At 41.8% G+C, this 25,656-nt stretch overlaps 1 protein-coding gene across 1 annotated transcript in view; it reads right to left on the bottom strand.

Moving 5' to 3' along the window:
- The window catches only part of SLC12A3 (solute carrier family 12 member 3), a 1,234,282-nt gene that overhangs the window by 1,092,719 nt on the left and 115,907 nt on the right, over positions 1-25,656 (bottom strand). Inside the window, 1 exon segment of the mRNA XM_030203718.1 lies at positions 12,698-12,773. Coding sequence (XP_030059578.1) covers positions 12,698-12,773 — 76 coding nt within the window.

Raw genomic sequence — 25,656 nt, 5'->3', positions numbered from 1 at the left:
CAATTCTATGAGCTATGATGTCATTGGATATAGTGTAATGTCTTGTGGGTGTGTCTGAGTCACTCTAGTTGCTCTGAGAGTGAGTCAGTCTGTGTCAGCATAAGATGGTGTTAGCAATCTCTCTTCAAGCTGTATGACAACCAACTGACAGAATTTTGTATTCAGTAGTTTTACCATGTCTACTGCAAGTATGATGTAAATAGTTATCTGAAGAAACTGTAAGTAAACATCATTTTTTGTTTGGAAGTTAAAGAAGAGAGAGTAATTGAATCTTTTATTCAAGAGTCTGTGTGAAAGAGAGAGAGAGAGAGAGAGAAAGAAAATGGGAGTTAACACTTCTAAAGCTCTGCTGCGTATGGGCTAAATCTGCTGAAGTAAAAGTCTATTTTTTTTCATTTCTCCCCATCATATTGGGTTATGGGCCCAGACCACTAAAATAAAAAAAAAAAAGAAAACATTAAGAAATTTTTTTTATCTCTCCACACAAAAGACAAGATGGCAGCTGCACCATTACTATGTTCTCTCAAAGTGCCCCAACTGAATGAATATAACTATATTCAGTGGGAGATGAGATTTAAATGTATTATTGAAGCAAAGAAGCTAAATATATGTTTGGATCAAGTAAGAAATGCTGACAATTTTGAAGAATGGAATACTGCAGACTGTTATGTCAGAAGTATGCTATATGAAGCTCTGACAGAGAAACGGGCAATATTGATTGATGGAACAGACACCTCAAAAGAAATATTGCAAAAATTGAAAACCATGTATGGTACTTCATATACAAAACAACAGCCTATATGGTTATCAGAAATAATTCAATTGAAGTTGAATGACAAGAAAAAATGTAATGATCATATAACACATTTAATGTCATTATTTAAGAAGCTAGAATTATCGGGTATACCTATCTGCGATGCTTTAAAGAGAGATTTTATGTTTACATCTCTGTCTAAAAGTTTTGAAGTATTCAGGACAGTGAATGAATCAATTGAAGGACAATCTTTTGAACAGGCTGTCTCTAAGCTTAGACAAGAATGTATTATACCAGAGGAGATCTGTTCACCAAGAGAGATTAACCAGAATGAAACATTTTTCTCAGCAATGCATAGTAGGAGGTGGAGCTATAATGAAAAAAGCCTGCCCAGAACTAAGCTGATTTGCTATTCATGTGGTAAAGAGGGACATGTATCAAAATACTGTAACAAGAAAAACCACACCCCTTCTAGCTCATTTAAGCCAATGGAGAATAAGCATGGTCAAAGAAAAAATTATGACCATGACAACAGTAAGAATAAGAGCTGTATAATGACAGAAAAATCTATTAATATAATGAAGAACACTTCAGATAAAAATAGTTGGATATTAGATTCTGGCAGCACAAAACATATAACCAATAATAAAGAATTTTTCACAGATATGAGACCAGAAGATGGTAGTCTTCACACAGCAAATGCTGGCTCAACAATGATCAAAGGAAAAGGAAATGGACATTTAAAATGCATAGTATCAGATGGAGTAAAAAAAAACTCTTGTAAAAGATGTCTTATATGTTCCACGAGCAGTTTGTAATATGCTCAGTGTATCAGCATTAGACAAGAAAGGTTTTTCAATTCATTTTGAAAATAGTAAATGTACAATTTCTGATGGTAATGAAATTTATGCTGAAGGTTATATGAATAACAATGTCTATAAGTTAAACATTACAGGTGAATCATCACATCTTATAAAAACAAAGAAGAATACAGAATGTAATCTTGAGACCTGGCATCGTCGAATGGGACACAGAGATCCAAAGGTGATCTTGGAGCTGCAAAGTAAGCAACTTGCAACAGGCATAAAAATAAGTGCCAGTAATGGTAAGATGGAAAAATGCATAGATTGTATTACTCAAAAGGGGGTAAGACCCCCATTTCCATCATATAAAGGAAAAAGAAGTAGTAAAATACTGGACTTGATACATGGTGATTTATGTGGACCATTTAATATTCCATCACTAGGGAATAACAAATATGCATTAATATTTGTGGATGATTTCTCTAGATACTGTATGGCCTATCTATTAAAAGAAAAGAATCAAGTTGCTGATATGTTAAAGAAGTTTGTAGCCTTGGTAAGCAATAAATTTGATAAAAAACCAAAGATTCTACAGACTGACAACGGTGGTGAGTTTACTTCACATACCATACAAACATTTCTAGAACAAGAAGGTATTCAGCACATAAAGACAGTTGCATATACACCAGAACAAAATTCTGTAGCTGAAAGAAAGTTCAGATCGCTTGTAGAAATGACAAGATGTATGCTATCTGATAGTAATCTTCCAAAGAGATTATGGGGAGAAGCAATTCTCACAGCAGTATACCTACAGAACAGACTATCTACAAAAGGGACTGATCGCACCCCACATGAAATGTGGCATAGTAAAAAACCAAATCTGTCACATATAAGAATATTTGGAAGTACAGCATATGCTCATGTGCCGAAACAGAAGAGACATAAGCTGGATTCCACAACAGAAAAAGGAATTCTAGTGGGCTATGATTCAGGTCACAAAGGTTATAGAATTCTGAATCTAAACACTGGATTTGTTGGTGTAAAACACATCACATATTTTGATGAAAATAAAAAAATTGATAAAGACTGGAAAATTCCAAATGAACCTTATCATCCAGAATATGAAAAGAAACCAATAATCAATATCCCGGTGATTATAAACACTAACATACCAGAATTGTCTGATAATAATTTTTCTGATTCTAATGAGGAACAGGAAAATGAAATAGATACAGAAAGTGTTTATACTGAAGACAGCACCACTGATGAAGGGGAAATGATTGGAGATAGAATCTCGATCTCAGATGACACGGAGAGGTCAGACCAACAAAATGTCAGACGCTCATCCAGAGAAAATCGAGGTAATCCACCCCAAAGACTATCTTATTTAACAACTTCTGATGATGCACAAGAACCTTTAACTTGGGATGAAATTGATCAAATGTCTGAAAAAGAAGCAGAAAAATGGAAAAAAGCTGCACAAGATGAAATCGACGTGTTGCATAAAAACAAAACATGGAACTTAACTGAATTACCCCATGGCAAAGAGGCCATAGGATGCAAGTGGGTATTTAAGTTGAAAAGAAATGCACAAGGACAAGTAGAAAGATATAAAGCCAGACTGGTAGCAAAAGGTTATCTTCAAAAATATGGTGAAGATTATGATGAAGTATTTGCACCAGTAGTGAAACACACAACAATCAGAACTCTCCTAAGCATAGCTGCATCAAAGAAAATGCAAGTGAAACACATAGATGTTAAAACAGCATTTCTTCATGGAGATATATCTGAAGACTTGTATATGAAACAACCAGAAGGTTTCATAGATACAAATAACAGTCATTTAGTGTGTAAACTGAACAAAGGTTTATATGGTTTAAAGCAAAGTGCAAAATGCTGGAATGAGAAAATGCATGAAATGTTAACTGATTTAGATTTTAAGCAAGGAGAAGCAGATAAATGCTTGTATACTAGACAAAAAGGAAGGTCATTGTGTGTACATTTTAGCATTTGTAGATGATTTGCTTATAGCAAGTGAAAGTGAAAAAGAGTATAAAGATATTGTAAAGTGTTTAAATCAGAATGTTGAAATAACTGAACTTGGAAATGTGTCATACTATTTAGGTATGAATATTGAAAAACAAAAAGATGGTTCTTATTTAATAAGTCAGAAACAAAAGATTAATGATCTTATTGAAAGTATGGGTATGCAGGAAGCACACTCAGTAGGTTCACCTATGACCACAGATTTTCAGAGGGATGAAACTGAAAGGGAACCATTACCAGATAACATTCTATACAGATCTGCAATAGGAAAACTTTTGTATCTAACTACCACTTACAGAGTTGATATAGCTAATGCTGTAGGAATTTTAAGTAGAAGAGTGAACAAGCCTACTAAGACTGACTGGACTGCTGTAAAAAGAGTGGTAAGATATTTGAAAGGTACAATTGACTGTAAATTGGTGATTCCAGTAAATAGTAATCAGAAATTGATTTGTTACTGTGATTCTGATTGGGCTGGAGATCATTCAGATTACAAATCCACAAGTGGGTATGTGTTTATGTATGGAAAAACATCTATTTCATGGGCAAGTCATAAACAAACCATTGTAAGTTTATCATCCACAGAAGCAGAATATGTTGCTGTGTCTGAAGCATGTCGTGAACTAATGTGGATAGAAAAACTGTGTACAGATTTTGGTATAGAACAGCAGAGACCGATACAGATTTTTGAAGACAATCAAAGCTGTATAAGGTTGTCAATAAATGACAGGGTACAGTCTAGAACAAAACATATTGCAACAAAATTCCATAATGTCAGAGAATTGTCAAGGCAAGGAGTAATAAGTTTGCAATATAAACAAACTGACCAAATGATTGCTGATATCTTGACGAAACCGCTAGCTGTAAGAAATTTTGAAAATCTACGAGAAAAGCTAGGACTGTATGTATATAAATAAATATATAAGAATTGAATTGTTGGACAATAATGCATGTGAAGGGGTATGTAGGAATATGTGAAAGACAAGTGCTGCATGCATTAACTGTCAACAATTCTATGAGCTATGATGTCATAGGATATAGTGTAATGTCTTGTGGGTGTGTCTGAGTCACTCTAGTTGCTCTGAGAGTGAGTCAGTCTGTGTCAGCATAAGATGGTGTTAGCAATCTCTCTTCAAGCTGTATGATAACCAACTGACAGAATTTTGTATTCAGTAGTTTTACCATGTCTACTGCAAGTATGATGTAAATAGTTATCTGAAGAAACTGTAAGTAAACATCATTTTTTGTTTGGAAGTTAAAGAAGAGAGAGTAATTGAATCTTTTATTCAAGAGTCTGTGTGAAAGAGAGAGAGAGAGAGAGAGAGAGAGAGAGAGAGAGAGAAATGGGAGTTAACACTTCTAAAGCTCTGCTGCGTATGGGCTAAATCTGCTGAAGTAAAAGTCTATTTTTTTTCATTTCTCCCCATCACTTTAAACAGGAGATCCCAATATAACTTCTGAGGGAAACGCCAAACAAATTGTTGATCTCCAGAATCTCCATACTCCAAGGAACACCACACAAAGGCATGATCTGATATGCCGTAAGGGCCTATCCCCACCTCCAATACCTGTGAAAACAACCCAGTGGAATGAAGCCACTAATCAATTCTAGACTGTGAACCATGGGCCCTCAAAAGATGAGTGTAGTCTCGATCAGAAGGATGCAAAGCTCGCCAAATATCCAGAAGCTCCAACCCCGAACATAACAATGGGATACCCATATTTGATAAACCACCACCCCTTGCTACCTCTCTAGATCTATTCAGAGAGGGCTCATGAACCATATTAAAGTCACCCCCATAACAATTGGCAAGTCCATCATGTCTGCTACCTTGCGTATCAATCCCCATACCCATTTATGATCATATACATTAGGCCCATATATCCTATATAATAATTCTCACCTCCAACATTCTATCTTGCTGCCTGTGTCCATGGCTTTCTTCGGAGTTGGTCTGCTAGGCTCCGAAGCCCAGGCTGATGTGACACGCAGCACTGACCAACCACACGACAGCAGCACGAGGCCCCACCCCTGCCACCCTCGCCACCACGCCCCTTCCCCAAGGTCATCGCTGCCCCCCTCCACCCCCCCGAGGTCGCAAATGCTCCCCCCTCCACCCCCCCTTCCGAGGTTACCGCAGCCACTGCTCCCCCCTCCACACACCCCCAATGTTGCCTCTCTCCCCTGCCCCCCTCCAGCCACCCAGGTTGTCCAGCGAATTCTTCGGGGCAGGCAGGAAAGATCCCCAGTCTTGCCTGCCTGCAGCGATCCGGCATTCGCTGGACAACCTGGGTGGCAGGAGGGGAGGCAGGGGAGAGAGGAGAGTTGCTGGACATGGGTGGCTGGGGGGGGCAGGGGGAGAGGAGGGTCGCTGGACATGGGTGGCTGGAGGGGGGCAGGGGGAGAGGAGGGTCGCTGGACATGGGTGGCTGGAGGGGGGCAGGGGAGAGAGGAGGGTCACTAGATGGTAGCTGGAGGGGGCAGGGGAGAGAGGAGGGTCACTGGACATGGGTGGCTGGAGGGGGGCAGGGGAGAGAGGAGGGTGGCTGGAGAGGGGCAGGGCAGAGAGGAGGATTGCTGGACATGGGTGGCTGCTCACAGAGTCTGTGTATCCCACACATACTCTCTCACACTCTCTGTCTCACACACACTTTCTCACACACACTGTATCTATGTGAAACACACTTTCTCTCACACTCACTGTGTCTCAGATACGCAGTTGAACACACTCTTTCTCACACACACTCTCTCTCACAAACACACTCGCAACCAGTCTCACTCTCTCTCTGTCACACACACACACACACACTCGCACATTCACTCTCTCTCTCTCTCTCACACAGTCACTCTCACACACACTCTCTCAAACATACACACTCCGAGGAAAACCTTGCTAGCGCCCATTTCATTTGTGTCAGAAACGGGCCTTTTTTACTGGTATTACGTAGTAATAAAGGCTTTTTGTTCAGGGAGGCCTTGAGTATCAAAAATCTGCCCTGAGGATCCCTCCAGGTCTGATGTATAACTAAATCCAGTCCCCTCCAAACAAGCACCAGGAGTCCAGATTTACGATTCAAAGCTGGTGATTCTGTAATCTGACCCACCCACCAGCGTTTGAACTACAAATACTCAATAGCCGAAAGGTGCGTTTCCTGCAAGAATACAATATCAGCCCTATGACGATTTAGAGTTTGCAGGATTTTTTGTCTCTTAATAGGTGAAGATGCTCCATTAACATTCCAAGATATCAATTTAACCCCCCTCATATAATTTAATCCAATATAAGGAAAACCAGGATCAATGAGCTATAGCCGTCAGGATGCCATCCCAGCGAGCGGCTCCCCAACCACATCTCCACAAGTAACCGTTTAATACCCAGTCACGCAAATCCCGCACCCCAGAAGGGCCCCTCCACTCAAAACAAACAAAATAGAAATAAAACCCCCACCAAATCCCCCCTCCTAATCTCCCATCCTCACAAAAAAATCCCTTCAAACAGAATCTAATTCCCACCTTCTTCTGCATGTACCCTCCACAATCCCCCCCTGCCCTGAACTGTCCAACACACTCGATGGACAAAGGTCCATGTGCGATTCTCCCCCTCCCCAGAATACCTCCCCCACCCTCCTGATTCAAGACCCAAAATACACCAAAAACAAATATATTCACATGTTTCATCTTAATAACCCAAAAAAGGAACACCACCCAGATATCAACAGTATTTCTTCCGTGGCGTCAATGATCAATTCTTTAACCCTTTTCCACCATTCCACTTCAAACCATTCTCTCCCTCACCAATCATACCAGATCCTTTACAGTCAAACAGCCCCCCCCCCCCATACACACAATAAACCACCCCAGCATCTCCCGTATTTAGCAGAAAAACCCTCCGACTCTCACCCTCCCCTCCCCCCATCTCACACACCATCCTTCAGGTGCCTTCATACACTCCACCAAATTAGAACTACTCCCCCCATCACACTTGTTCCCAGTCTTTTGTCTTGAACATCTATGCATGAAAGTAAAAATATCTAACCCCTCTCTGAGCAAAAAAAAAAACAAAGACCCCAGAAATCTCCATCCAACCCTTTCCGATTAGCGTCTAAGCTAAGGGAATAGACTATGATATTTCAACTGGACGGACCCCTTATCGGGGCCCCGCCGGTCTCCACTTCTTGATCAAACAATCGCAGTCCCATAACAGAAAGATATACCCACATCAAAGCCCACCACCTTTGCACCTTCTATCGATCTCATAACCCACATACATACTCCCCAACAAAATGACTCAACCTGAACAATTATAATATGAAGGGTGCTATTAGCCCTCCATGATGACTCTGGAGCGCTCTAACCATCCCAGACATAGTAACTAGGGTTCCGACGTGGCCCATACATCCGGGGCGAACGCCCTCCTCTGGGATCCAAATCTCAATTCTGAACCAGTCCATAACAAAACCTGTTCCCATGTAAAGCTTCACAGTTATATCCCACAGCATTCATCAGCAATATAGGCAGCATGGTCCATATACTCTCACCATTCTGTGTCCTTATGGGTTAGCTGAAGTAGGCAGTCCCTGAAGGAAGGCTTTAGCCGATTCAGGAGAATCAAAAAATTGAGCTTTGCCCTCCTTAAAAACCTTGAGGCGCACCGGATAAAGCAAGGCAAATTGTATATGATGGCGGTGAAGTTCCTTACAGACTGGTGCATATGCCTTTCTTAAGCTCGAGACCCGGGCCAAGAAATCCTGAAAGCACAAAATTGTTTTATTCTCGTACTTTAAAGGGCTTTTCACTCTTATCTCTCTCAAAATATCCAACTTATGCACATAATTCAGGATCTTGCTTATTACAGCACGTGGACGTTCCTCTGCTGATCTTTTAGGCCCCAGCCTATGCGCCCGTTCTATGCGCAGGGGTCCCATTACCAGCTGCAGCCTCAAAGCAGACATCATCCATGATCCCAGGAACTTTCTCAGCTCTGCCTCTGGGATAGACTCAGGCAGGCCAACGAGCCGTAGATTCCCCCTTCGGGAGCGATTTTCCATATCATCTGACTTGTCCTCAAGAGATTTCACTTTGTCTTGTAATGTGGCCGTCAGGGTTGTTAACTGCTGCACCCGATCTTCCAGGTCAGAGACACACTGGCAGTAAGCCGAGAACTCCCCTTTTAGAGCTTCCAAGTTCCCATCGACATTGTCCAATTTGTCAGACACTACTTGCATTTTTTTGTCTAATGAGGCATCGATGGTTTGTGTTACTTCTGTAACAATTTCGGACACCCACGCGGAGCTGACCGAGGAGGGGCCTCCCTTGTCTCCCAACGCCATCTTGGAGACGCACCTCGCTAGCTTCTCCTTCTCCCTGCGAGCCGATTTTGTAGTCATAAATGCAGGCAAACAACTTCATTACTTGTGCAAAAATTTCCGAAAAGTGTATGCCTTACAATCCCTGTTTTTGGTCCTTTCAATGTAGTCTAGAAGGATGGGTTTTGGCGATCTGAGCCGGGAGCTTCTTCCACTTGCGTCTGCTCTCTCAGCATGACATCACGTGACCTCCAGGTCACTGCTTTTTCACGTAATCTTTATTATGCATCCATAGGAGTAGCCTAGTGGTTAGTACAGCAGACTCTGATCCTGGGGAACTGCGTTCGATTCCCACTGCAGCTCTTTGTGACTCTAGGCAAGTCACTTAACCCTCCATTGCCCCAGGTACATATAAGTACCTGTATATAATATGTAAACCGCTTTGAATGTAGTCAGAAAAAACACAGAAAGGCGGTATATAAGTCCCATTCCCTTTCCCTTTATGCAGAGTAAGTACAAAATGGAGAAGGGTAGTTAGTGGGGTTCCTCAGGGGTCTGTGCTAGGACCGCTGCTTTTTAATATATTTATAAATGATTTAGAGATGGGAGTAACTAGCGAGGTAATTAAATTTGCTGATGACACAAAGTTATTCAAAGTCCTTAATTCGCAAGAGGATTGTGAAAAATTACAGAAGGACCTTACGAGACTGGGAGACTGGGCGGCTAAATGGCAGATGACGTTTAATGTGAGCAAGTGCAAGGTGATGCATATGGGGAAAAAAGAACCCGAATTATAGCTACGTCATGCAAGGTTCCACGTTAGGAGTTACGGACCAAGAAAGGGATCTGGGTGTTGTCGTTGATAATACACTGAAACCTTCTGCTCAGTGTGCTGCTGCGGCTAGGAAAGCGAATAGAACAGTGCCGTAGCGAGGGCTAATAGCACCCGGGGCGGGTCGCCGCTGCGCACCCCCCCCCCCCCAGGTGCAGCACAGCACGACCCGCCCCCCCTGCGGCGCACCCCCCCCGGACCGCATCCTTACCTGCGGGAGGGCCGATCCGCCCCGAGTGCACGTCACTCGGAGCTGCGTCGGCCCCTCTGGTTCCCTGCTCTCTCTGCCCCGGAACAGGAAGTAACCTGTTCCTGGGCAGAGAGAGCAGGGAACCAGCGGGGCCGGCACCCCCCGAGCGCGTGCACCCGGGGCGGACCGCCTCTCCCGCCCCCCCCCCCCTTCCTACGCCACTGGAATAGAATGTTGGGTATTATTAGGAAAGGTATAGAAAACAGGTGTGAGGATGTTATAATGTCGTTGTATCGCTCCATGGTGCAACCACACCTTGAGTATTGTGTTCAATTCTGGTCACTGCATCTCAAGAAAGATATAGTAGAATTGGAAAAGGTGCAGCGAAGGGAGACTAAAATGATAGCGGGGATGGGACGACTTCCCTATAAAGAAAGAGTAAGGAAGCTAGGGCTTTTCAGCTTGGAGAAGAGATGGCTGAGGGGAGACATGATAGAGGTATATAAAATAATGAGTGGAGTGGAACAGGTGGATGTGAAGCGTCTGTTCATGCTTTCAAAAATACTAGGACTAGGGGGCATGTGATGAAACTACAGTGCAGTACATTTAAAACAAACAGGAGAAACTTTTTCTTCACCCAACGCATAATTAAACTCTGGAATTAGTTGCCGGAGAATGTGGTGAAGGCGGTTAGCTTGGCAGAGTTTAAAAAGGGTTTGGACGGTTTCATAAAGGACAAGTCCATAGACCGCTACTAAATGGAAAAATCCACAATTTCGGGAATAACATGTATAAAATGTTTATACGTTTGGGAAGCTTGCCAGGTGCCCTTGGCCTAGATTGGGGACAGGATGCTGGGCTCGATGGACCCTTGGTCTTTTCCCAGTGTGGCATTACTTATGTAGTTATAAAATTACGATAGTGCTCTGTTGATAGCTCACAATGAAGGTTGCAAGAACACTTTGTTGTGAGACTGACATAAACCAGTTCAAGTGTTGTGTCCTTTAGATAACAGTGGTGATATTTCAAAGGCATCAACTGTTGTGACCGCAAAGTATAAGCTTCCACGAGGGTGTCCTGAACATCTCCCATAAGTTTTGTCCATGGGAGGGATGCAAGTTAATGATGGAGCTGCATATATGCGAAAAAATGAGAAAGAATCTAGAATTCTCATTGCCAGGGCTGCCAAGAGACACCACCGGGCCCCAGGACAGGACTGCCACCCGCCTCCCCCACCACCACCACCTGGGCCGCTGCACCGTGCCACCCCCCCCCCCCCCCACTCGGGTTGCCCCCCACATTCGAGCCACATACCCACCCCCTTACCTTCCTATGTCTGACAGCTCCTCCCTTGGTCTGTCTCTCTCCTACTCCTGTGTGCAGGGACCTGGATGATTGCATTAATGTGATAACCTGGGTCCTGACACAGTAGCAAGAAAGAGATAGACGCACAACCAGGCAGGCAGGAAGAAGCTTGCCAGCACCGGGCCCCCACTTGGAGGCCAGGCCCGGGGAATTTTGGCCCCCCCCCCCCCCACCCCTCAGTGACCCTGCGCACTGCAGTACATAGTACATCAAATGGTTTCAAGCAACGCTCGTCAGTGATGGCCTGACTGAGCCTGTCAGGCCGTATTGTTTTGTTTTGACTAGAGCTGCTCTTTGCTGTTCTCCCCAAAGCTGTCACCCTAGAAACTACCTAATCTGCCTAGTTGTTAAGCTGGCCCTGCATAATGGATAGCCATTAGCTGTAGAATTTACTTTCACCATTCACAGACCTAATTGTACTCAGGATTTTTGGTTTGTGAGCAACAAAAAACACTTTCTGTTGTACATGATCATCAAGGATGAATGAATACATTTTGGGGTTCAGTTGTAAATTTGGGGCCACTGCTTATTATATCCACAGGTAATTATCCATAAACTAAAAACAGTGTTTTCTATATGTTTGTTATAATTTTATATTTTTGGTCATTTTATGAGTTGGAAGTATATAATTCCTTGTTTACTATCAGTTAATGATTAATGAATCAGTTTTTTAAAATTCTGTTAACCCACCTTGAACCTATATTTAGAGACAAGGCAGGCTATAAGCATTCATCACCATCATCAACGTATTTACTGGTCAATACTGAGCCAGAATTTGGTAGCGTTTCTCTAAATGCTGACTGCCACTGACTTAAACCTGGATATTCAGTGCCAGTCCTGATCTGGGGACTGGCACTGAATAATTGGTCTTTGTCAGTACCCAAGTTATGTAGGTACAGGCTTTTGCATGGTCCTACATGCCCTAGAAACTATGTGGGTACTGGCACTGAATATCATTATGGCCAACATAACTCATAGCTGTTCCCCAACTCTGCCCCCAGACCACCCCAGCAGTAAGTGGTGATTGCTTCGACAGTCAAAGCCAATATTCAGAGGCACTGTCTGGTTAAATGTCACAGAATATCGGTTCCTGGGCCATTGAGCATGATTTAACCAGGTAGGAGACTCTCCTGCTTGGTTAAATCACTTTGAATATGGTCCATAGACCATTATTAAATTGGATGGGGAAAATCCACTATTTCTGGGATAAGCGGTATAAAATGTTTTGTACTTTTTTGGAATTTTGGGATCTTGCCAGGTATTTGTGACCTGGATTGGCCACTGTTGGAGACAGGATGCTGGGCTTGAAGGACCTTTGGTCTGTCCCAGTATGGCAATACTTATGTACTTATGACCCCTTAATTTATATAGTCAGGAGTATATTATAATGAGACACTTACCTATTCCTGCTTGTGCAGTAATCCACGGTAATCTCAAATACAGAATTACACCCCAGATGTTAAGCATGCATCGGATCTACAGGAAAAAAAATAAGGATAACCCTACATAGTCACACTGAACATAGAATAGGTTACTACATAAGACAGGTTATATAGGCAGTAAAATATAACAGGATGTGCAGTGAGAAGAGGTGCTGTGAGGACTTTCAGAGCAGGACAGCACTTCATTTGTAAGTTATTTGCTGGGAAATTGCTTTAGAACGGGAAAGGTTTAGAATTAAATAGGTTATCCGTGTCTTTATTTTTAAGTTACTCTACTTATTTAGCAATGGCAGTTTAAGGAATTAGTGTTTTCTTTGTTTGTTTAGCATTCAAAGTCTCTATTACAGTTCCATAGGCTAGCAATTAAGGAGCTATTCTAGAGTTTACCGTAGCATTAGTGTAGGGCAGAGCTGATAGTATCAGGAAACCCTAGTTTAGAATTTTAACTTTGCAGCACTTTAGAAATGATAAGTAGTAGTAGTAGTTTCATTGTATAAAACCCTTTTCCCTATAGTTTTAAAACTTTGAAACTTGAACTTTCTGCCACAGACTACAGCATTAACTAATAGCCTCTAGTAGGCATAACAGGGTCTAGTATAGTCTTCATTCCCACCTACCCTCCCCAACTCCCACCCATGTAGTCCCACTTATAGTCGGTTATTCTAATTAGGATAACAAGAGAGGAGTTCTCTTAGAGTTTTCATTAAATTTCATTACTTTCTAAGAAGAAAACACTAAATAAATCACACAATATACCATATAAGCTAAAGGCTCTTTTATATTAGTCTAATATCTTTAGTACCTTAACAAGTTTTAAATTATTGAAAAACTCAATAATACTAAGATGCAGACAGCAGCGAGAGGGCTGCTATCCAGTCTTTTGCATTGACTGTCACATGTATGATTATCTCCCAGGTGGTGAGAGGTTACATGATTATTGTAACAAAATTCCACTGAAGGCAGCAACTGGGACCAATTGTTGTGATGAGCTGAGACATAGCTGAGCAGGAACAATTTCAAGATCTGATTGACTATGGATGGTATCCTGATGAAAATTTTAGCTTCATCTGTAATGACCCACAGTGACTCTGCCAAAATTTGAAGGTGAATTAAACTCCTCGGTCTGAGATAATAGATTCTGGTAGACCATGTAGGTGAAAGATCTCCTTGAAAAAATGCTGAGCTAGAGTAGAAGCTGAAGGCAGCCCAGTCAAAATAATGAAATGGATCATTTTAGAGAACTGGTCTGGTCCACCACAACCCATATGGTGGTGAAGCCATATGAGTCTGGAAGATCGGTGATGAAATCCATAGCAAGATGCATTCATGGTTTCTTGGGTATTGGAAGTGGTTGAAGAAGACCCCAAGGATGGACACAAGATGGCTTGTGGCATGTACAAACAGGACATGACATTACAAAGTTTTATATGTCTCTCTTCAAACTTGGCCACCAATAAGACTGAGAGATTAGCTTGAGCGTACCCCATGTTCCTGGGTGCCTGACAATTTTTTATTCATGTCCCCACTTCAGTTCTGCCTCTTGACGACATTGGGGCACTATGGTTTTGCCGGGTGAGATCGGTACTATGGTTGTGGTCAAGATCTTGGTAGGGTCTAGGACAGATTGTAGCTCGGAAGTCTCTTTGGTGGTCTCCAGGGAACAAGAGAGGGCATCTGTCTTGACGTTCTTCTCTGCAGGCTGAAACACCACCTAAAAATCGAATAGGGAGAACAGGGACCACCAGGCTTGGCGAGGGTTAAGTCTGCAGGCTTCTTGGAGGTTCAAGAGGTTTTTATGATCCATCATCACAGTGAAAGGATATTTGGCTCCCTCAAGCAGGTGATGCCACACCTCAAGTGTCTTTTATATGGCCTGTAGCTCCCAGTCTTCGATAGTGTAACTTTTCTCGGCTAGTGAGAACTTACAAAAGAAATAGGCGCAAGGTAACAACTTGTCTTTGGCATCAGCCTAGGATAGGATGGCGCCTGCTCCTATGGCAGAAAGATCTACTTCTACAAAGTAACGCCTGTCCAGATCTGGGTGTCAGAGAATCAGAGCGGACATGAAAGCCTGCTTTAATTGGTCATATGCTGCAATAGCCTCTGCCGGCCAGTCTCGAGGGTTAGCCTTTTTCCAGATTAAAACCATCAAGGGTGCTGCGATGGAGGATTAGTTCTGAATAAACTACCGGTAGTAATTAGAGAACCCTAAAAATCTCTGAAGTGCCTGGCGCCCATGGAGGTGTGGCCAGTCTTGAATAGCAGGTCAGAGATGATATACCCAAAAAGGGGAATTCAGTGCATTCAAAGACACATTTTTCCAACTTGGCATACAACTGGTTTTGGCATAGGCATTGTAGTACCAGCTTGACATGCTCTTGATGCTGTTCCAGTGTGCAGGAGAATATCAAGATGTCATCTAGGTATACCAGAACGCATTTGTACAGTAAGTCACAAAAGATATTATTGACTACGTTTTGAACGACAGCGGGGGAGTTGCCAAGCCCAAATGGAATTACTAGACATTCATACTGTCCATCCCAGGTGTTAAAGGCTGTTTTTCACTCAACACCCTCCTGGATGTGGATCAAATTATAAACCCCTTGAAGATTCAATTTGGTGAAAATGCGGACCCCTTGGAGACGGTCAAACAGCTTGGAAATGAATGGAAGTGGATATTTGTTTTTAATGATGATATTGTTTAAGCCCCTGTAATCTATACAAGGACATAGCCCCCCCATCCTTCTTGCCAATAAAGAAGAAGCCCGCCTCAGCTGGAGATGTGGAAGGGCGGATGAACCCCCTCTGTAAGTCATCTTAAATGTAAGCTGACATAGCCTTGGTCTCAGGGTGAGACAGGGTAGACTGCAGGGGCATATCTGCGTGGGGCCACAGGGGCCTGGGCCCCCGCAGATTTCGCCCTGGACCCCCCTACCGCCACCAACCCTCCCCCGCCGTTGCTGTCGCCTACCTTCGCTGGCGGGGGACCCCAACCTCCGCCAGCCGAGGTCCGCTTCCTCCTGCTGCTGCCTTTAAAAGAATTCCTTCAGCTGGCGGGGGACCCCCAACCCCCGCCAGCCAAGCCGAGGTCCTTTCATTTTTTCCACTGCAGTCTGCAAAGCTGGCGCCGAAAGTTTCTTCTGAGTCTGACATCACTGCACGTACAACGTGCGGTGACGTCAAACTCAGAAGAAACTTTCGGCGCCAGCTTTGCAGACTGCAGTGGAAGAAATGAAAGGACCTCGGCTTGGCTGGCGGGGGTTGGGGTCCCCCGCCAGCGAAGGTAGGCGACAGCAACGGCGGGGGGAGATTGGCAATGGCAGCGGCTGGGGGGAGGGGGATCGGCAATGGCGGCAGCGGCGGCGGGGGGGCTATAATGTGCCCCCTCACTCTGGCCCTGGCCCCCCCTACCGCCGCAGTTCAGATATGCCCCTGGTAGACTGTACTCCTTGGGGGCATCTTCCTGGGTACCAACTCAATGGGACAATCATAGTCCCGGTGTGGTGGTAGGGTCTGTTGGTGGAGGTGTACTTATGAAGGCCTAGACCAGGCAGTTTTCAGTGCTGCTAAATATCTAATATCTAAGAATTAATCTACAGACCATAAGAGGTGAAGACTTCTTATTTTTCTGTAAATTACAATGATATTAAGCAGGCCATTTGGTGTCAGTCAAGTACCCCACCCCTCCCCACTTCCTCTGGCCAGGTAATTGAAAGACAATGAGTCATGCCATTGACTGTTTACAATGAGTGTATTCAAGGAGGCTAATTGGAGACTTTTAGGCTGCAGAACTAATTGCTATGTGAAGAGGGCGGGCAGGGTAACTGACAGAGAGGAGAGAGACAGAATTCAGCAATTCAGGACAGGATAGGAGAATGGCTTATTGCAGGGGGGTCGGTGGGAACAGAATCCTGACTCCTTTGAAGTAAGATAAAGAATTGTTTTACTGAGGATCTGAGGATGTGCTTATTTACCAAAGAACTGAGGATGTGCCTTTTAAGGAAATGCAATATATATATATTTTTATGCCTTTTGGCAATTGTAACAAACAAATGACATCTCCTGCATGACGTATTCCTGTGATGTGTTCATTAAAAAAGCCCAGTTCTTAACCCTATATAACTGCCTGGTCTGGAAGGCAAAGGAGGGTCGATGAAAACCTTCCTTAAGTCTATCTCAGTAGACTAAGGAATATGCGACCATTTCAATGGCTCCCCCCTTTTATGTTCCCCCACTACCCTGCTTCTTATGTGCTGCTCCTAACTTTCTATTATTTCTTATTTTTCATGTTCTTGGGTAAGAATAAACTTTGGTAATGTGAGAAGCTTCTCTTGTTTATAGTTGTTTTTGGTACTTACCAGGCCAGTGGTGCTAAGAAACCAGTTGGGGAATTTGTATGGGTGAGGTGGTGGGTTTTTGGTTCTGAGACCCAGCACCAACAGGCCCAAGCAAAAGTGGTGTTTCCACCCAGTTCTATTTGGATCAGAACCGTCGACTGCTGACAGGTGCACATGTCGCAATTGGCAAAATCCAGAGAATTGGTCCCAACTAGCAACTGACCGAGAGTACGGTTCTTAGGACATAAGGCGAACGGTGAGAAAAACGAAGACCGCTGTGGTAAGTACTTGGGGTTTATTTTGGGGGGTTATTTTTATATTTTCCTCTGTGTTCTTTCCTCTTTCTACTTTAAGATTTTAAGATAGAATTTGTTTTGTTGTAATCATGCAAACTCCTATAGAGCTGGTCTCGGAGGTAATTCCCTTTTACAAAAAGGAAATTTTGGCATGCCATAAGAAATGGGTTAGTGGTACTAAAAAATTGAGTATTAAATGGCCTCAGTCAGGCAGTTTCAACAAAGAAACTCTAACAGCTTTAAAATTGTGGATAGAATGCACTAAAACTAAGAAATACAGTAAGGAGAGACATTTAAATTTATGGGGATTATGGGACACTATGGCAAACAGTGGTTATGATCAGGCAGCACAGACCCCTCCACCCTATGCGGCAGTCTCCAAGCAATGTATGTTAGGGAAAGGATCTGCAACACTGCCCCCAGATTCTAAACACTACTACTACTACTATTTAACATTTCTAAAGCGCTACCAGGGTTGCGTAGCGCTGTACAATTAACAAAGAAGGATAGTCCCTGCTCAAAGGAGCTTACAATCTAAACCCAAATCAGGTTCAGCTGCCCATATGGCCTACTTCTACCGGTTATACAGCACCCACCCTCTCTGCCCCAGCTATAGACAGGTCTGAAAAGGAATTGCCAGCACAGCCTAGAGAAGTGCTGGAGATGCAGCCATCTGTAGGGCAAGCAGCCCCGGTTCCCACTGCCTCTGTACCCATAATATTAGGACAGGCAGCTCAGTGTGACCTGGGAACTTACCCTACTCCCCCTAAGGGAGCAGCGAAGCAGGTGCCTATTAACTATCCCAACAAAGATGAGGGCAATAGTATGTGGACTAGGGCATGTGGGTTCCTGAATCTTACAGGATTACGGGGACCCTTAGTGATGGATGAGTATGTAGAACAGTGGGTGAAAGAGGGAGGTTTGGAGAAGGAAGTCAGGAAAATTATAAAGGTAAATAGGAAGGATGATGAAATACTTCAAGGAGAAAATTGTACAACTACGACTTAAAATACCCACCAGCCCTATTGAATACGCCACACTCCTAAACTGTGGTCCGATTTCGAATTACTGTCAGAAGACCTCATCTCTAAAACGCTCAAAAGATTCGCCAAATCCCAATGCAAACTAGATATCTGCCCCAACCTCATGAAATCAGCTCCTCAACAATTCATAGTAGACCTAACGAACCACGTGAATTTCATGCTACAAAACGGACTTTTCCCAAAGGAAAAAGGAAACATTTTACTCACCCCAATACCCAAAGACACAAAGAAAAACGCAAGCGAAATAACTAACTACAGACCAGTTGCATCTATACCACTAATAACCAAAATAACAGAAGGGATGGTAACCAAACAACTCACAAATTATCTCAACAAGTTCTCAATACTGCATGACGCCCAATCAGGATTCCGGTCTACTCACAGCACAGAAACAGTATTAATTACCCTAATGACCAAATTTAAGCAAATGATTGCAACCGGCACCAATATACTCCTCTTACAATTTGACATGTCAAGTGCCTTTGATATGGTTGACCACGGAATCCTATTACACATACTTGAATATTTTGGCATCGGAGGCAATGTCCTAAACTGGTTCAAGGGGTTCTTAACCTTACGCTCATATCAAGTCACATCAAATTCAACTACGTCTGCCGCATGGACACCTGAGTGTGGAGTACCGCAGGGATCCTCCCTCTCGCCAACAATTTTCAACCTACTGATGATCCCCTTGGCAAAACTTCTATCAAATCATTACCTTAACCCTTACATATATGCCGATGATGTAACGATATATATTCCTTTCAAACAAGACATTAATGAAATCTCCAACGAAATCAACCAAAGTCTACACATCATGAACACCTGGGCAGATGCATTCCGACTGAAACTGAACGCAGAAAAAACTCAATGCCTCATACTTACCTCCCAATACAACACAAATAAATTCACCGCTATTAACACACCTAAACTAAATCTGCCAATCTCGGAAAAAAATTTTTCTGTTCCAATATTTTTATTGTGTTTTGTAGTCAATAACAAATGGCTAAAATAAAAGCAAATAACCAGCATAACAGATTAACAATAACAAAGCATCAGCATACATGTTCAGACTAAGATTATACAAGAATTATTGCTATAACAAGTCATGATCATACATAAATTCAACTCTAAGAGAGGTTATTATGTAGTTGATCTAGTAAAGAAGTCCATATTTTATTGTATTTAACAAGTGAGTTATGTTTTTCAGCCGCAGCATATTCATATTTAGCTAATATACACACAGAATTCCACCAAGTTAAATACGTTACTTTGGTAAGGTCTTTCCAACAAAAGAAAAGGGTTCTTAAAGCTTGATGTAACATTATGTCTAATAATTGTGCTTGATATTTGTCTAGTGGTGATTGTATCATTAGGGATCCAAATATGACTATGTTATATGTTAAAACATCTTGAATATTCAAGGTAGATGATATTGTGTTCCATACAGAGTTCCAATAATCTTGAACAAATGAGCAAGAATAAATAATATGTTTGAGATTTCCAACATCCTTTTCACATGTCCAACATTTATTCATATTATTTTTGTTTTTTGTCGTATTCATTTTGGCGAGTTTAGCTGGAGTCCATAGGGCCCTGTGTGCTAGGTAGAACATAGATTGTGAAATGGACGCTGATTTGGTGGTATGAGTAGTTTTGAACCAGAATTTTTCCCATTCTTTTTCATTTAGTTGGGTGTTTAGATCGTGTTCCCATGATTGCATGGTACTAGTTGGTGAGCTGAATTTAGCTAATTGAAGTATTTTGTACCATGTAGATGCAACTTTTTTGGAAGACATAAATGATTTGCAGAGTTTCCAGCAAGTGGGTAACTCAGTAGTTAATTTACTTATATCTAATGTATTAGTTACACAATGTTTGAGTTGGATCCATTTATAGTGTTGAGAATTTGTGAGGCCAAATTTTATACATAATTGGGAAAAGGGAAGCCAAGAGTGATCTTTTATGACATCATTAAGGGACCAAATGCCAGCTCTTTTCCAAGCAGTCCAATTAATACAAGAGTTGTTAATTTTGAACTTTGGATTATTCCAAATTGGGATGTATATGGTATGTGTTAAGGGGTGTGTAAGAACTGAATCAAGTTCTTTGAAAACTGTTTTAAAAATCCTTGGAGTCATTATCGACCGCCACCTAACACTTGAGACTCACGCGAACAGCACAACCAAAAAGATGTTCTACTCCATGTGGAAACTGAAAAGAATAAGACCATTCTTTCCAAGATCTGTCTTCCGCAGCCTAGTGCAATCACTCGTACTCAATCATCTGGACTACTGCAACTCACTATACGCAGGCTGCAAAGAACAAATATTGAGAAAACTTCAAACAGCCCAGAACACAGCAGCCAGACTCATCTTCAGAAAACCAAAATATGAAAGTGCAAAACCCTTACGTGAGAAACTACACTGGCTCCCACTCAAGGAACGTATCACCTTTAAAGTATGCACCTTAGTTCACAAAATCATTCACGGTAAAGCCCCTGCATACATGTCTAATTTAATAGACCTGCCACCCAGAAACGCCAAAAGATCATCCCGAACTTTCCTCAATCTCCACTTCCCTAAGTGCAAAGGCATAAAATACAAAGTACTGCATGCATCAACCTTCTCCTATATGAGCACGCAATTCTGGAATACACTACCACGCAACCTGAAAACGATCTACGAATTAACCGACTTCCGCAAACGATTGAAGACTCATCTCTGAGAAAATTTACTGCAAGGATCAAAACACATGAACTCCATACACACTAATAGAAATGCATCAATACACTCTCTTCTGAATTCTCTTCCCCCGTATTTTCTCCACACTTAAAAATCTACCCACAGATAAAATTGTTATACCCTAACATTCTCTTGCTATTGTTCGATCGCCCTATCATTTCCTCACTGCTACATTCCATAGTTTCTATGCCCCAAATGATGTTTTGACTTGACTTTGTCTTCCCATAACGCTTCACAATGTAACCCATAATCGTACTGTAACAAATTGTATTTCCATCATTCACAATGTATTGTAAGCCACACTGAGCCTGCAAATAGGTGGGAAAATGTGGGATACAAATGCAATAAATAAATAAATAAATAAATAAATAAATAAAGATGATGGGAGTGGGAAAGAAGAAGAGGAGGAGGGGGACACGGACGGGGAACAGATTAATAATCAGGGTACAAGATAATGGTACCTTATTACTTATGCCATGCATCCTATAAAAGCCCTGCTGGCATTACCAAATGATTCATGAGCACCCTTTAGTATCCCAAATTATCAGTAGTAGCCTGTTAGTGTTTATTTTGACTTTGCATATGTTATTGACGCTTTGGCTACATGCATGACTTATTGGCTGTAAACTCCCCTTGAATATTGGGTTAAATGATTTGTATAATACCTCAGGCATTATGTATGAGAATGATGTGTGCCCCTTTTTAAAATATTAAAACTTAAAGAGGACCTACATAACATCCAAGGAGAAAAACAATACATTGCTATCCGCAAAAAGGAAATAAAGCTATATTCTCTTCTTCAAAATCAAAGAGAGAGAAACTGCTTATCCTTGAATAGCTACAGCTCTGCAGAACCAACATCCCCAGACACCTTGGAGACACTTGGATACACATCTGAGGCATGTGAAAATCAGAGCCCAAGCAAACCAGGGAATACTGATCACACCTTTACAGATGCAAACCAAATGGGGATAATAAACCCCTCGAACCATCAATTATCACAGCATGAGGTCTCCATGCTATCCAAAGGGCTCTCATTCTGCCCATCCAGGAAACTAGATGAAATCCAACTATACTCAGACCTAGAAGAATTCTTTAGAAAAATGCACCTTAAAACACATTTCTATAATAAAGGGACACCAAACAGACCGGAATACAGTCTTAAACAAAAGAACACTTATTTCACCCCACAGGAGGGACAAAACTACAAGCTGGATAATTACATAGAAAGTTTCAGACATAGGGTGAAATCCCAACTTTCCAACAAACAAAAGAGAATCCTGTACAATCTTACCCCACCAGAAAGAGCGGCCATAAGAACCCTACAAACTAACGAATGCATTATCATCAAACCCGCAGACAAAGGAGGCGCAGTGGTAATTATGGACATACAAAAATACATTGAAGAGGGGCACAGACAGCTCTCAGACAATAAATACTACAGGAAACTAACTGAGGACCCCACACAGGATTACACAAAACAGCTGAAAGACCTTATCAAAACATTTCCTACACAAGCACAACCTCACCTGAAGAAACTCATACCAAACCAGCCTTCTGTGGGCACATTCTACATGCTACCCAAGATCCACAAACCGGGAAACCCTGGCAGACCAATCATATCAGGTATTGGCACACTCACGGAAGAAATATCGGGATTCATAGAGGGAATCCTGAAACCTCTCGTACACAAAACTAACAGCTTCATACAAGACACCACAGACTTTCTGAATAAATTGAAAAATATCAAGCAACTACCACCTAACACCCTTCTGGTCACGATGGATGTAGAATCACTATACAGCAACATTCCACATGCGGATGGCATAGCTGCATGTGGAAGACTCCTAAAAAAATCCACACTGGACCATCAATACTCACCAGAAACTATTACAAAATTAATCAAATTCATTTTAACTCACAACTACTTCCGCTTTAACAATGATATCTATCTACAAATAATGGGCACTGCGATGGGCACCAGGACAGCACCCCAATATCCCAACCTTTTTATGGCTGAGCTGGAAGAGACATTTCTGAATACACACCAGACCAAACCTCTAAAATACTACCGGTACATCAATGACATTTTTATGATTTGGACGGAGGGTGAAGAAACTCTGAAACAATTTTATTCTGCCTTCAATACATACCATCCTACAATCAGATTCAAAATTGACTACTCCCCAGAAAAAGTCAATTTTTTGGACACCTCGGTCTCAATCAGTGATGGCTGTATACAAACATCTATATACAAGAAACCCACAGACAGATGCAGCTACCTCCACAACTCCAGCTTCCATCCTTCACATACAAAAATATCCATCATTTACAGCCAAGCCACAAGATACCACCGTATCTGCTCTGACCCAGGGGACAGAGACAGACACCTTAAAAGCCTGACTGCATCCTTCACACAGAAAGGCTACAACCCCAAAATAATCTCCAAGAATATTGCCTCCTCCCTCAAAACACCCAGGGAGAATCTGCTACAGTACAAGGAGAAAAAATCCACAGACAGAATCCCCCTTGTAGTGACATACAATCCAGAGCTGGAAAAACTGAGGAAAATCATAAGAGATCTACAACCTATATTCCAGGAGGATGAATTACTGAAAGAGATATTCCCATCCCCACCAGTACTGGCCTTCTGACAGCCACCCAACTTAAAATACAAGCTAATCAGAAGTAAACTTCCATCACAGACTGAAAAGGAACAGAAGGGCACACTTCCCTGTAATTTATCCAGTTGCAAACTATGCCAAAATATTTCACAGGACCCTAAAGTCATCCACAAAGGAAAGATATTCAACATAAAGGGATCTTTCACTTGCTCATCTTCCAATGTGGTATATATCATTCAGTGTAAAAAATGTAATGAAGGATGCTATATTGGAGAAACAGGCCAGATGCTTAAGACAAGATTCAATTTACATAGACATCACATGAACAATACTGGTGCCAGTAGGGTTCCCACACCTGTTGGTCAACATTTTACAGGACCAGGACACTGTACCAGTGACTTCACAGTGAGAATCCTGAAAGGTAACTTTAAAACCATACAAGAACATAAGACCTTTGAAGTCAGAATGATTGAATATTTTAACACCCAACAGAAAGGACTTAACAAGGATCTGAGGTTCCTAGCCCATTATAAACCATAAAGCTGTATGTCTCTGTTGATCACCCCACCCCTCACCTATCCACACCCATCCTGTTAGAATATCAATGATATGCTTTGATGTCCCCATGCATACCTCCTACCCACCCCCATCCTCCCACCCTGTCAGACTGTCATAGTAATGCTTGAATGTTTTCACTTATATACACTGTCAGCTAGCACATTTGCTTATTTCCGATCTGACGAAGAAGGGCAACCTTCGAAAGCTAATCAAGACGTGTATTAAGTTATGTCCAATAAAAAAGGTATCATCTTATTTTCTTTTCCATGTTTTATTTTGTTTGATTTCTATTGATAACCTTAAGAGTGGACTAACACGGCTACCACACTCCTCTACTTAAAATATTAGGAAAAGCACTACAGGAAACAGTTTGTTTTGTGAAGTTTAAATATATTGGTTACACCTTTCAACTGAAGCAGTAAGAGGATTCCTCTTTGTTCTGTTTACCTTTGTGCAGCTCATATGTATTTTGAGACATTTTGTTGTTCAACAGGTTTAAGCCAAGTGTAGGGAGGGCTAGAACTTTAGTAAACATAGCACAGCTAAAAACTTGTGATTAGTACAGTTTATGTTTGACATGTAGGACACTGAGAGAATCAAAGAGATGTATATCTCTACTCCCCAGTATTGCTAAGATTGCCTGAGGATGAGTGCTGGACTGCTAAAGTCCTAAACTATGCCTAATGTGTTTGTGCATCCCGTCGCTTAACTGAATCTAGTAGAGACATTTAAGAGCAAATTTTGTTCATGATTTTTTCTTCTTTTTCTCTCCCTGCCTTTTCCACTGTATTTCCTGTGTCTGTGAATTTTCTGCTCCTCTTTCAGCCATACTGATACAAGATTAAACTACCTTTTCTTCTACACTGAAACAATGTACTGAATGCAAGTGAATTGACACTGCTAATAAAACGAATACAAAAGTTTCTTTTATTAGGGACAGGGTTTGCCCTGCCCTCCTGAAAAGTTCAACAGTTTGCCCTAGTATTCCCAGTTGTAATGCTAGGTGTCCAAATCTACTGTTTATTTGATACAATTCCATGTCACTTTGTCCTTTGTGTATACGGTTTCTAGATAAAATTTAGTTTCATGATAAGCTTGCTAAAAATTCTTAAGTGTCACTTTCAGAATGTGTTTTAGCTATTGGGAAATTAATTGGTCCACATTCCAGTATGATTAAGTTTGTTTTTACAAGATTGATAGAAAAATATGTGGTTCCCCATCATCTCTTTTTTTAGGGAGCTTATAGTTTTAAAATTAGACTAACAGGATAAAAGAATTAGTTGACACTAAGCGCTTTCTAAAAACAAATTAAGTT

The sequence above is a fragment of the Microcaecilia unicolor genome, chromosome 5 (genome assembly GCF_901765095.1).
Source record: "Microcaecilia unicolor chromosome 5, aMicUni1.1, whole genome shotgun sequence".
In the NCBI taxonomy this organism is placed as follows: domain Eukaryota; kingdom Metazoa; phylum Chordata; class Amphibia; order Gymnophiona; family Siphonopidae; genus Microcaecilia; species Microcaecilia unicolor.
This window is presented reverse-complemented; position numbering and strand designations above follow the sequence as displayed.